Below are 14,805 nucleotides of genomic sequence, written 5' to 3' on the forward strand. Positions count from 1 at the left end.
TTGTCCATTCTTGGTATTTGCTTGGTCATAATTCCCATAATATCTAACAGCACTTGGTCGTACATATAATCATTCCAATTACTTAACATCCATTTCAATTTGTCTTTCCATCCCCTAGCAATCACCGCATGGGCCGCTCTTATTGTTACCTTAAATAACTCCTGGCAATTAGTTATTATACTTGGATGATCCAACACTCCCCAAAGTAGCAAATCATTATTAATTTGAATTTTTATCTGGAATATCTCCTGAATTTTTCCTTGTATCATTTGCCAGATTTTTTTTATTTCAGAACACTCCCACCACATGTGTGAATAAGTACCTTTTTCTTTATTACAATGCCAACGCTTTGAATTCTTTCCTTTTACCATATTAGCATAATGTCTTTAATATTTGTTGAATTGTCTAGGATTTATATGTGTAACACTTGGAATTTGGCTTACTGATTTGTGTTTATAACATAATAAAATATCTTTTTTAAAAAAAGGAAGGAAGGAAGGAAGGAGAGAAGGGGAAAAGGGAAGGAAGGAAGGAAGGAAGGAAGGAAGGAGAGAAGGAGAGAAGGAGAAAAGGGAAGGATGGATGGATGGATGGAAGGAAGGAAGGAAGGAAGGAAGGAGAGAAGGGGAAAAGGGAAGGAAGGAAGGAGAGAAGGGGGAAAGGGAAGGAAGGAAGGAAGGAAGGAAGGAAGGAAGGAAGGAAGGAAGGAAGGAGAGAAGGGGGAAAGGGGAAGGAAGGAAGGAAGGAAGGAAGGAGAGAAGGGGGAAAGGGGAAGGAAGGAAGGAAGGAAGGAAGGAAGGAAGGAAGGAAGGAAGGAAGGAAGGAAGGAAGGAAGGAAGGAGAGAAGGGGAAAGGGAAGGGAGGGAGGGAGGAGAGAAAGAAAGAAAGAAAGAAAGAAAGAAAGAAAGAAAGAAAGAAAGAAAGAGAGACGGAGAGAAGGTTGGCCACAGCAACGCGTGGCGGGTACAGCTAATAGAAAATAAACCTAATATTCCAAATATTTATAATCCCTTGTTTTGTATTCAAAGAGCAATTCCAAGCCCCGCTTCTCTCAAAATTGAACATTTCCCAGGTTAAGTCTGTTGTAAAACTTTAACGTCCATAATTACATAGCATGCAGTCATGGCAGTTGTTAAACTACATTAATTCTACCCTAGGTTTCGATGTTGCTAGCATTCAAGCCATGCAACTGATGCCCAACTTGGCTCTGATTTAAGTGAATAGAGGAACATCTAAGGGTGCATCTACACTGTAGAATTAATGCGGTTCGACGTCACTTCAACTACCATGCTCAATGCTATGGAATCATGAGATCCACAACTGTCCTTAGCCTTCTGTGCCAAAGAGTGCTGGTGCCTCACCACACTACAACTCTCAGGGTGCCATAGCATTGAGCCGAGAAGGTTCAAGTGGTTTCAGACTGCATTAATTATACAACATGGATGTTCCCCTAGAGCAGTGGTTCTCAACCTGTGAGTCCCCAGGTGTTTTGGCCTACAACTCCCGGGAATCCCAGCCAGTTTACCAGCTGTTAGGATTTCTGGGAGTTGAAGGCCAAAACATCTGGGGACCCACAAGTTGAGAACCACTGACCTAGAGGGTGATGAGCAAGTTCAACTCTTAGCCTCAGAGGAAGGCAATGGCAAACCACTTCTTGCCAAGAGACCCCATGATAGTATTGACATAGGTCAGAAATGACTTGAAGGCTCACAACAACCACAATTGTTGGCACTGAGTTACAACGATCCCTCCAAGGTCCTTAACCCCTCTTCCTAGGTTTATAGGATTAATGTGAGAATTGTGCAGATCTTCAGACAATCCCCAGCATCGCCCACTCAACATAGTTAGGAAGTCCTCCTTGGAAGTCCTCTTGGATCTCACTTTGCAAGAAGGGTGAGGTATCAATTCAATACATCTATATAATTAAAAATGTAATGTTCGTTGTGGGATTAGCATAACTCAAAAACCATTAGACGAATTCTCACCAAATTTGGACACAATACACCTATCAGGCCAACGAGTGACCATCACTCAAAAAAATTGATTTTGTCATTTGGGAGTTGTAGTTGCAGGGATTTATAGTTCACCAACAATCAAAGAGCATTCTGAACCAAAAGTGGCCCAAGGACTCCCATGACCAACAGAAAACACTAGAAGGGTTTGGTGGGCATTGACCTTGAGCTTAGGAGTTGTAGTTCACCTACATCCAGAGAGCACTGCAGACACAAACAATGATGGATCGGGACCAAACTTAGCATGAATATTCCATATGCCCAAATATGAACACAGATGGAGTTTGGGGAAAATTCCAGTTGTAGTTACTGGAATTTATAGTTCACCTACAACCAAAGAGCATTCCGAACCCCACCAATGACAGAACTGGGGCAAACTTTCCACACAGAACCCCCATGACCAACAGAAAATACCTAAGGACATCGAGTCCAACTCCCTCCACCAGGGCAAGAAAACGTAATCAAAGCCTTCCTGACAAAGAGCCATTCAGCCATAGATATAGATAGATAGATATGATTCACACAGAGAGAGATATAGTATCCTAGATTTGAAAGGCACCCCTAAAGAGGGACAATTATATGTTACATGTTCTAGAGTAGGCAAACCAGACAATCTCCCCATCAACAATGACAAAGAAACAACAAGAAATACTGTTTACCCACAAGCATAAAGACATTACATATATTAGAAATCAACACTTTCTCGTTACTTTATTTTCCAGATCACCAGGCTGGGCCACAGCAATGCCTGGCAGGGGACAGCTAGTAAAATGATACATAAATGACACAGAATCAGGAACTCTCCACAACATAAAAGCATTGACCTCTCCAAGACTCACCAAGGTGCAGCGTTCCTGGGAATTCAAGGTAGTCACTCTGCCCATAGCTGTTCACCGCCGACACTCGGAAGTAGTAATCGGCCTCCTCAGGAGGGTTGCTCAGGGTGAACTCGGTTTCGGGAACTGGAGACTCGTGGCATTTCAACCAGGTGAAGCCGGTCATTTTCTTGCGTTCCACCAGGTATCCGTCAATGGGGATGGGGCGTTCCATTTTGGGAGGGGACCAGGCCAACGTCACTGAGGTTTCTGTTTTATTTTTCACCACCGGGTCCAGAGGGGGGTGAGACGGAGGCTTCTTCGGGGCTGGACGGAAGGAAGGAAAAACTTATTGTCAAAGTGGCATGAGGAAACCATCACATGTTTATAATGATTTCTATCCCTCTTTTTTCCAATGGCAAATTCAATCAGAGGTGTCAAACTCATTTTCATGAATGGCCACATCAGACTTATGGTTGCCTTTAAAGGCCACTGAATCCAGAGGGTCAACTATAATTTTTTTGCATAATGGTCAATGCCCTTTAGTTTGGATCTTCAGATGTTACTGAACAACAATTCCCATCACCTTTGATGATCAGTTATGTGGATTGGGGATAATGGGAATTGCAGCCCAACTGCAGTTGTGGCTCTGGGGTTGGGGAATCATAGAATCAAAGAGTTGTAAGAGACCTCATGGGCCATCCAGTCCAACCCCATGTCAAGAAGCGGGAATATTGCATTCAAATCACCCCTGACAGATGGCCATCCAGCCTCTGTTTAAAAGCTTCCAAAGAAGGAGCCTCCACCACACTCCAGGGCAGAGAGTTCCACTGCTGAACGGCTCTCACAGTCAGGAAGTTCTTCCTCATGTTCAGATGGAATCTCCTCTCTTGTAGTTTGAAGCCATTGTTCCGCGTCCTAGTCTCCAGGGAAGCAAAAAACAAGCTTGCTCCCTCCTCCCTGTGGCTTCCTCTCACATATTTATACATGGCTATCACATCTCCTCTCAGCCGCCTCTTCTTCAGGCTAAACATGCCCAGCTCCTTAAGCCGCTCCTCATAGGGCTTGTTCTCCAGACCCTTTATCATTTTAGTTGCCCTCCTCTGGACACATTCCAGCTTGGTTCAAAGGTTCAAACACATTGTAAAGTTGGACATCCTGTCCACAAGGCTTATATCTACAATCAAGCCCCACTATCCTAATTAAACAGAACAAGTTTAATTGTGCTTTACAGATGTTCCTGTATCACAGCTCCCATCTGCTCTAATCATCGTGCCTAATGAGGACGAATTCAGGAGTTATAGCCTAGCTTCTGGAGGGTCACCTAAAAAGGTTGACCCTCTAGAAGCTAGGCTATAACTGTTAGTTAAACCCTTGTGCCAGCAGGACTACAGACCAACAGGTCAAAGGTTCAAATCTGGAGAGAGTGCGGATGAGCTCCCTCTGTCAGCTCCAGCTCCCCATGCGGGGACATGAGAGAAGCCTCCCAGAAGGATGGTAAAGCATCAAAACCTTCAGGTGTTCCCTGGCCAACATCCTTGCAGATGGCCAATTCTCTCACACCAGAAGTGGCTTGCAGTTTGTCAAGTCGCTCCTGATACGGAAAAAAAAACCTAAAATGATATGGCAGGCTGGATTTATAATTACTTTTCCCCACTTTGAGCAAAGTTGAGGAATATTCTGAAATTTGCTGGAAACTCCAGAATAACTCATAACTCCAAGAAAGACTAGATAATGAGATCTGGCCTAATTTCGTCCAATATGCTGTCTAATCATGGTGTAGATATTTAAAAATATATTTTAGGCAGATGACAAAGAGTATTTAAGTCCTTCAAGAATTTGGTGACACAATTAAGTGTAATGCATTAAGCACCAAGCACAATGGCTCAGCATTGGCCATATTTCCCTGGAAAGCAAGACAACGTCTTAGCCAAAAGGAGAGGAGATTCCATCTGAACATGAGGAAGAACTTCCTGACTGTGAGAGCCGTTCATCAGAGGAACTCTCTGCCCCAGAGTGTGGTGGAGGCTCCTTCTCTGGAAGCTTTTAAGCAGAGGCTGGATGACCATCTGTCAGGGGTGATTTGAATGCAATATTCCTGCTTCTCGGCAGGGGGTTGGACTGGATGGCCCATGAGGTCTCTTCCAACTCTTTGATTCTATGATTCTATGAATGCTCCCCGATGAAGCTGAAGTGATAGGATTATTGGAGTAGTAATGGGATAAGGAACATTTAATCTAGTCTGCAGAAGACGGACGCAGAGTTGAAGATGAGTTCTAGTGTTACAATTATTGTGAAGGAAGGAGAAAGTTAACTAAGTAAATACATATACCCACTACCCCAAAAGAGTCTATGAAAGTTGCTTCAATAGCCCTTGCAAATTGAAGCAAGATGAGCTGGTGATTTGTACATGTCATGTATCATGTTCTGCAGTTGATGGTGGTTGGTAGTGGCAGGCCTAGCAGTTGGTGATGGAAGGGGTTAATGTAAGTCTTAGTTCTAAAAAGCTGAGTAATCTGTAAGTAAGAGTTTACAGGTGAAAGCAATTAAGGGTGAAGACATGCAAGAGCTAGGCTGCAGCTGGGTGGTACTGGATATAAGGACCTAGCCTAGGGACTGATCTTCAGGAGAAAAGTATTTGTCCTATTTTGGTTGTGGATAGGTTAGTGGTTTTTGGTATCTTGACCTGCCTATAATCATCATCATCATCATGTATTGTCGAAGGCTTTCATGGCCGGAATCACTGGGTTGTTGTAGGTTTTTTTCGGGCTATATGGCCATGGTCTAGAGGCATTCTCTCCTGATGTTTCGCCTGCATCTATGGCAAGCATCCTCACCTCACTACCTCTGAGGATGCTTGCCATAGATGCAGGCGAAACGTCAGGAGATAATGCCTCTAGACCATGGCCATATAGCCCCAAAAAACCTACAACAACGCAATAATAATAATAATACTTTATTTGTACCCCGCTACCATCTCCCCAAGGGACTCAGTGTGGCTTACATGAGGCCAAGCCCACAATACAACAATAAACAATAACACCAATAATACAAAACAATACATAAACTCATAAGCAAAAATAAGCAATAAACATTAACAATAACACGACGCATTTAAAAACCTATGGCTGGGCCAAATGTAATAATTAAAATTTTAAAAATAATGCTGGGCATGTAACTGGGATAGAAGTTTTGGAGAGGGAAGAAATGTGCAGGCAATCTTAAATCATTATTAAAATCGTTTAGGGACATATCGCTGGGAGTTTCCTTATTCTGGGAAGGCACACTGAAACAGCCATGTTTTCAGGCTCCTCCTAAAGACTGCCAGAGTTGGGGCTGCCTAATGTCCTTGGGGAGTGAGTTCCAGAGTCGAGGGGCCACCACCGAGAAGGCCCTTTCCCTCGTCCCCACCAATCCCGCCTGTGAGGGAGGTGGGAGCTCGAGCAGGGCCTCTCCAGATGATCGAAGAGATCGTGTGGGTACATACACAGAAATGCGGTCACGCAGGTAGGCGGGTCCCAAACCATTTAGGGCTTTGTAGGTAAGCACCTTCACCTTGAATTGGGACCGGTAAATGAACGGCAGCCAATGGAGCTCCTTAAAGCGGAGGGTTGACCGCTCCCTGTAAGGAGCTCCAGTTAACAACCTGGCCGCTGCTCGTTGAACCAGTTGGAATTTTCGGGCCATTTTCAAGAGTTGCCCCACATAGAGTGCATGACAGTAGTCCAATCTGTCTACAGAACTCTGGAACCTTGAATCTCGTGACTGGCTTTTGACTATGGTATAGACCAAGGGTCCTCAAAGTTTTTAAATAGAGGGCCCAGTCACAGTCCCTCAAACTGCTGGAGGGCTGGATTATTATTTGAAAAAGCATGAATGAATTCCTATGCACACTGCACATATCTTATTTGTAGTGCAAAAAACACTTAAAAACAATACAAAAATTAAAATGAAGAACAACTTTAACAAATATATTTATTTATTATTTATTTCTCGCATTTCTATCCCGTCCTTCTCAGCCCCCAAAGGGGGACTCAGGACGGCTTACAATGGGCCCCATTCCGAAGCCATTACATAACAAATTACAAAATTAAAACCACAATTAGACATAAAGCATAATTAACAATACATAAGCCATCGTGACGGCCGACAGGGAGCTCTGGCGTGGACTGGTCCATGAGGTCACGAAGAGTTGGAGACAACTGAACGAATGAACAACAAAGCCATCGTTAAAACAGTCTCATCAGCCATATCGTCATTCCAGTCACATTCCCTTAAGATGCTGCATCTATTGTCCAAAAGCCTGGTCCCAAAACCATGCCTTTAGTTTCTTTCGAAAAACTAGGAGGGGGTGGCTGATCCTACCTCATTTGGGAGTGTGTTCCATAGGTGAGGGGCCACCGCCGAGAAGACCCTGCCTCTCGTCCCCGCCAGGCGCATTTGTGCTGTTGATGGGACTGAAAGCAGGGCCTCCCCGGATGATCTTAGGTTTCGAGGTGGGACATAGGGGTGGATGCGTTTGGACAAGTAAGCTGGGCCAGAACCGTACAGTACTATATAGGTCAAAACCAGCACTTTGAATTGGGCTCGGAGGTGGACCGGCAGCCAGTGGAGCTGGCATGGCAGGGAGGGTGGTATGCTCCCTGTATGTCGCCCCAGTTAGTAGTCTGGCTGACGACCGTTGAACTAGCTGAAGTTTCTGAACCGTCTTCAAAGGCAGCCCCACATAGAGCGTAGTGCAGTAATCTATTCAGGATGTAACTAGTGCGTGGACCACCATAGCCAAGTCAGACTTCCCAAGGTACGGGCGCAGCTGGAGCACAAGTCTTAGTTGTGCAAAAGCTCCTCTGGCCACTGCCGAGACCTGGGGTTCCAGGCTCAGCAATGAATCCAGGATCACTTATTAGTATTTCAATAGGAAGTGTGGGCCTGCTTTTGGCTGATGAGATAGGATGTTGTTGTTGTTATGTGCTTTCAAGTTGTTTCAGACTTAGGTTGACCCTGAGTGACGGCCGGGTAAGTGACCTTAAAGGGCTGTATCAAGCCCCCAGGTCATAGTTTGAAGACCCCTGGTATAGACTCTTGATCCCTGGACTTTACTCATTGAACTCTTGGTGTTTGACCGCTGGCCTGAACACTTTGACTATGGTGTTCTCTCGAATCTTTATCAGCGTCTGCTTTCAGTCTTTGCCTTATATTGTGTAGCTGTGCTGTCTTTATGTTTTATACTTTGGACTATGAAAACAGCCAGACAGTAAGTGCTGCTTTAATTAAACAGTTTAACACAAGCTGGATGTTTGTTTTGGTTCATCTCTGCCTGCATACTGGCAGAGCCCTGGCAACGTGACAGTACACAAGCCATTCTTCCTTCCCAGAGGACACCAAACTTGGAAAGTTTGCAACCAGGCATGGGCAAACTTGGGCCCTCCAGGTGTTTTTGGACTTCAACTCCCACAATTCCTAACAACCTACTGGCTATTAAGAATTGTGGGAGTTTTAGTCCAAAACACCTGGAGGGACCAAGTTTGTCCATGCCTGCTTAAGACCATGAGATCTGAAAGCCCTAAGGTTGGCAATTTGGCATCCCTCAGCATAGTCCAATTGCAAGGATGCCTAAAAAGGTCACGCAACCGGCAGCATGCCAAACGCTGGACTGCCCTGAGCAGTATATCTGCTGCTATTTGCACTTGCTGCCAGCGAAATGTCTCAGATCCGTAGCTGCAAACTGAGCATGGAAGGAATTGTACAAGAATGGGAACGAGTCTTCCATTCCCGTTGCTGTAAAGGAGGCTCGTGGGATTTTCCAAGCTGCTATTTTCTCATTGTGCAAACATCGTTGGTAAGATACAAAGCGTAAAAATAAGAAAGCTCGAGCCTTCCTTTTCTTGGCGACCCACAGAAATATCTATCGGTGTCACAAGATACGCCGTCATGCCCCCCGTGGTTTAATGGGAAGGCCAACGCTTCAGCGCTCCGGCCAATTTAACACCCAGCTCAGGTTCGGTAGTTTGGTGAAATGCTGAAATTGGATCTTGAGGCCCTAACCTTGGACATATTAAACTCCGTAACATTATGCCTAGGGACGCTTTGCTTTTTTGCTGCATCCCCCGCTCTTGTTTTTCAGAATGAAAAGGAAATGGCATACAGAACTGGGTTACTTTTTGTCCGTGGTCAACAACATCAACTTGGCTGCTGTGAGTTTTCCAGGCTGTCTGACCATGTTCCAGAAGCATTCTCTCCTGAAGTTTTGCCCACACTTATGGCAGGCATCCTCAGAGGTTGTGAGGTTTCCAACAGACCGCACAATCTCTTAGGATAATTGCCTTAGATGTGGGTAAACACCTTTGCAGAAGCATACACAAAGCTTGGCCTGTCACTGAACATCGAGAAAACCAAAGTGCTGTTCCAGCAGTCACCAGCCATCCCCTCTCCAATGCCAGAGATACAGCTTAATGGCGTAACATTAGAAAATGTCGACCATTTCCGCTACCTTGGCAGCCACCTCTCCACCAAAGTCAACATCGACGCCGAAATACAACACCGCCTGAGCTCTGCCAGTGCAGCATTTTCCAGAATGAAGCAGAGAGTGTTTGAGGACCGGGACATCCGTAGGGAGACCAAGGTGCTTGTCTATAAAGCTATTGTCCTCCCAACCCTGCTCTATGCCTGTGAGACGTGGACTGTCTACAGACGTCACATGCAGCTCCTGGAACGATTCCATCAGCGCTGCCTCCGGAAAATCCTGCAAATCTCCTGGGAAGACAAGCGGACAAACATCAGCGTGCTGGAGGAAGCAAAGACCACCAGCATTGAAGCAATGGTCCTCCAACATCAACTCCGCTGGACAGGCCACGTTGTCCGGATGCCTGACCACCGTCTCCCAAAGCAGTTGCTCTACTCCGAACTCAAGAACGGAAAACGGAATGTTGGTGGACAGGAAAAGAGATTTAAAGATGGGCTCAAAGCCAACCTTAAAAACTCTGGCATAGACACTGAGAACTGGGAGGCCCTGGCCCTTGAGCGCTCCAGCTGGAGGTCAGCTGTGACCAGCAGTGCTGCAGAATTCGAGGAGGCACGAGTGGAGGGTGAAAGAGAGAAACGTGCCAGGAGGAAAGCGCGTCAAGCCAACCCCGACCGGGACCGCCTTCCACCTGGAAACCAATGCCCTCACTGCGGAAGAAGATGCAGAGCAAGAATAGGGCTCCACAGCCACATGCGGACCCACAAGGAAACCCATGATGGAAGACCATCTTACTCGTCCAACGAGGGATCGCCTAAGTAAGTAAGTAAGGGTGAAACATCAGGAGAGAATGCTTCTGGAACATGGCCAGACAGCCCAAAGAACTTACAGCAACCCAGTGATTCAACCCATGAAAACCTTCGACAATACGTTGTGAGGTCTGTTGGAAACTAGGCAAGTGGGGTTTGTATATCTGTGGAATGTCCATCAATGTGGCCATTTGCAACAATCACACTTCCTTCAAATAGACAAGAGTTCTTTCTCCCACCCTGGACCTTCAACAGATATACAAACCTCACTTGCCTAGTTTCCAACAGACCTCACAACTTCTGTGAATGCCTGCCATAGATGAGGCCGAAATATCAGGAGATAATGCTTCTGGAACATGGCCACACAGTCTGGAAAATGCACAGCAAGCCAGTGATTCCGGCCATGAAAGCCTTCGACAACACATTGAACACCAACTTGGTTTTTCCGTGATAAATAAACCCATATAAGCAGCATCCACACTGTACATTTAATTCAGTTTCACACCACTTTCACTGCCATGGACTCATGAGAGGTCCAGTTTGGTAAGGCACCAGCCCTCTTTAGCGGAGGAGGCTAAAGACGTTGTAAAACTACAATTCCCATGATTCCATAGCATTGAGCCATTGTAGTTAAAGTTGTGTCAAATTGCATTCCTTTTATAGTGTGGATGCACCACGAATTACTGCTTTTGACCAATAGTCTGTTTTTAATTAATGCTTTCTCTCTGTTGTGTTTTCCAGTTATGCATTTATTATGCAATGCTGTGGGTGAAAAGTGATTCGTGGATAATGTATTGTCGAAGGCTTTCATGGCCGGAATCACTGGGTTGTTGTAGGTTTTTTTGGGCTATATGGCCATGTTCTAGAGGCATTCTCTCCTGACATTTCACCTGCATCTATGGCAAGCATCCTCACTACCTCTGAGGATGCTTGCCATAGATGCAGGCGAAACTTCAGGAGAGAATGCCTCTAGAACATGGCCATATAGCCCGGAAAAACCTACAACAACCCAGATTCATGGATACCTTAATACAGAATGGGTTTTAGCACAGCTGGTTAATCGCCAGCAGCAATAAGATCACACCAATTGAAAGGTTGCAGTTCGAAGCCCGGGTGAGCACCCAACCTTCAGCCCAGCTTGCTGTCCACCTAAGTGGTTCGAAAACAGCTGTGAACTGTGAGTAGAGAAATTAGGCATCACTTAAGAGGGGAGGTATTTTACGGTACTATAAAAAGGAAATACCAGAAAATGCTGGTGATCAAAGGATGGAGGAAGTCTGTGATCAAGGACTCTTTGTCATAGAAGATGGAGCAACAGCACTCCCCTGTGGCTGGAATCAAGCACAACCTCCAGGATGCCGAAATTGGGAAAAATAATACCTCTATCTGTCCTATTTAACAGCATTAAATGTTTGAAAAGTATATGCTCTGTGATCCATCCTGAGTCCCCTTTGGGGTGAGAAGGGCGGAATATATATGCTGTAAATCTATATAAATTAAAATGTAATGTTCATTTGTGATATTACCAGAACTCAAAAACCGCTGGGAAAATTGACACCAAATTTGGAAACAAGACACCTAACAATCCAATGTATGTCCTTCACTCAGAAAAAATGATTTTGCCATTTGGGAGTTGTAGTTGCTGGGATTTATAGTTCACCTACAATCAAAGAGCATTCTGAACGCCACCAACGAGGAAATTGAACCAAACTTGGCACACAGTTCTCCCATGACCAACATAAAATACTGGAAGGGTTTGGTGGGCAGTGTCCTTTGGTTTTGGAGTTGTAGTTCACCTACATCCAGAGATCACTGTGGACTCCAACAATGATGGATCTGGACCAAACTCTACAAGAATACTCAACATGCCCAAATGGTGGAGTTTGGGGAAAATAGACCTTGACATTTGGGAGTTGTAGTTGCTGGGATTTATAGTTCCCCAACAATCACAGAGCATTCTGAACCCCACCAACGATAGAATTGGGCCAAACCTCCCACACAGAACCCCCATGTGAGCCACAGCAACACGTGGCAGGGGACAGCTAGTAAATAATAAATAATAAAGGTTCCTGATTCCTCCCTTCAGTCCTATAACTGTCAGCACAAAATCTGCATATCCTTGTCTGAAAACAATCTCATACCTTAACAATTTCATATAGAAAGAGAAGAAAACGTAGCTCACCTGAAACAGTAAACTGGGTGGATGTTCGGCAGTCGTCGGCCACAAACACGATCTCGCCGGTGTCTTCCATTTTGCAATCTCGGATGATCATGCTGTGCTCCTTCTTGGATGCGGTGATAGAGATCCTGCTATTGGGCTTCAGTTCTTCCTTATCCTTCAGCCACCGGGACTTCTGGCACTTGTTTTCTAGCTCCACACAGAATATGGCCGTGTCGTTCACACTGACTGCAGTCTTCCTTGGAAGCTTCTTGATAATATTCCCTATGGGAAAAATTGGGGAAAATATTATTTATTTACTTATTTATTTAGAAATTTTGTATACTGGTCTTCTCACCTCCATCGAGGGACTCAGGCCGGTTTCCAACAACAATATCACAAACAATCATTAAAAACATCATATTCCATATTACACTAAAACATTAAAAGAGTAAAATACAGTCATATAATTACAATGGTCAGTCGTCACAATAAAATCGTTGTTCATCATCATCCATCCATATCGCAGGATATTGCCTCATTCGTCAAATGCCAGTTTCCAGAGCCAAGTTTTCACCTGTTTTCTAAACATCAGGATAGAAGGGGCAGTTCCAATCTCCAGTGGAAGGGAGTTCCAGAGCTGAGGGGCCACCACCAAGAAGGCCCTGTCCCTCGTCCCCACCAGACGCACTTGTGAGGCTGGTGGGACCGAGAGCAGGGCCACTCCAGATGATCTTAACAACCTAGATGGTTCATAGGGGAGAATACGTTCGGACAAGTAAACTGGGCCGGAGTCGTTTAGGGATTTATAGGTCAACACCAGCACTTTGAATTGTGCTCGGAAGCTAATTGGCAGCCAGTGGAGCTGGCACAACAGAGGAGTAGTATGCTTCCTGTATCCCGCTCTTGTTAGTACTCTGGCTACCGCTCGTTGGACTAGTTGTAGCTTCCGGGCAGTCTTCAGAGGCAACCCCACGTAGAGAGCGTTGCAGTAATCTAAACGGGATGTAACCAGAGCGTGGACCACCATGGCCAAGTCAGACTTTCCAAGGTACAGAATTATCTTCCACTTGAACATGAGGAAGAACTTCCTAACTGTGAGAGCGGTTCAGCAGTGGAACTCTCTGCTCTGGAGTATGGTGGAAACTCCTTCTTTGGACGCCTTTAAGCAGAGGCTGGATGGCCATCTATCGGGGGTGCTTTAAATGCAATTTTCCTGCATCATGGAAGAATGGGGTTGGACCAAATGCTCCATGAGATCTCTTCCAACTCTAGGATTCTATGTTAAGTATTCACAATATATATTTAAATGTAAGAGGCTAACAAAAGTAAAGTTCTTTATGTATAATTTCAGCTAACTCTATCATATCTCTCATTAAAAGCATCAGGTAGCAAGTTGTGGAGGAAAGGTAGTCTGTCTGGAGATTCAGTCCAGTTGCTAATCAGAATAGATGTGTGCTTGATATAAAGCCAGACTATCAACATAATCACTTAGCCAGATGTTTGTTGGCAGTCTTGTTTAGTAATGCTGCTCTATCTACACTTCTCTTCCTGGGTAATAGAGTGTTGTTGCACTCCAGGCCAGGAAGAAGCCCTCTGACTTAAAAACACCACACAGTTCAGTAAAAATGCCAACAGTTTATTGTAGGTAATTTAAAAAGCACTAGCAGTAAAACACTCCAAAGAAATAAGTAAATCCAAGTAGGTAGAAAGATAAGCAGGAACAAATAATCCGGGAAATAAATCCATCAAAGTACATGAAAAAACCCAAAACAGAAACTTCCAAGGTAAAACTCCAAATCATGAAATTAAACAAGGTATGACTTGAATCTTTCCAAGGCAAGACTCCAAGATTTGCCACTATGTCTTGATCCAGTTCCAAACGTTGCTTCATCTGACTACAGATTCTGTACTTGGCACTTTTAATCCCTAATCTACTCTAAATCCCCGCCAGAAACTTGTTTCTATTCCACCTAGATTCTGTTATCAATTTCTCTCTCAGCCTGGCAGAGCACCGGAGAGATCGGTGTGCTATTCTGTTTTGTCTGAAAACAAGCTTTCTATCTTCTAGCTCATTAATTTCTGCAGCTGGACCAGGTTCCGAGCTTTTCTCAGGCTCAAAGACCTGGGAATTTCCTGGTAACAATTCAGGCCCTCCTCCAGAGACCATCCCATCATCCCCAAACTCTTCAGGAACATTCTCATCAGCAAAGATACTTTGAACAGGAATCCTATTGTCATTCTCTGCATCTAAAGCACCCTCATCATTAGAAACAGCATTGTTATTCCCAACATCATTAAAAACAGCACTATCATTCCCAACATCCACAGAGCCCTGATCATTAGACACAATCACAGGCTGAACTCCAACAAGTGTCCCTGAAGGGAATTCTGACCTGGAGGTTCTTTATTCAACCTGAAAGTCAATTCTGCTCTTATCTCCTATCACTGATCCAAGATAAGAGACTGTTCCCCAAGGAACAATTACATCCAGCTCTTGATCTATCTGCATTCTCCTTCTCCTATAGGGAAACTCTGACCTTAGGCTCCT

At 44.7% G+C, this 14,805-nt stretch overlaps 1 protein-coding gene across 1 annotated transcript in view; it reads right to left on the reverse strand.

Annotated features, from left to right (window-relative positions):
* OBSCN (obscurin, cytoskeletal calmodulin and titin-interacting RhoGEF) overlaps positions 1 to 14,805 on the reverse strand; it is a 289,411-nt gene that overhangs the window by 258,667 nt on the left and 15,939 nt on the right. The window contains exons 4-5 of the mRNA XM_067470395.1: positions 12,279 to 12,539; positions 2,852 to 3,154 (exon numbers count right to left, since the gene is read on the reverse strand). Coding sequence (XP_067326496.1) covers positions 2,852 to 3,154; positions 12,279 to 12,539 — 564 coding nt within the window. The remainder of the gene's footprint in view (positions 1 to 2,851; positions 3,155 to 12,278; positions 12,540 to 14,805) is intronic.

Source organism: Anolis sagrei, chromosome 6, assembly GCF_037176765.1.
Source record: "Anolis sagrei isolate rAnoSag1 chromosome 6, rAnoSag1.mat, whole genome shotgun sequence".
Lineage (NCBI taxonomy): Eukaryota > Metazoa > Chordata > Lepidosauria > Squamata > Dactyloidae > Anolis > Anolis sagrei.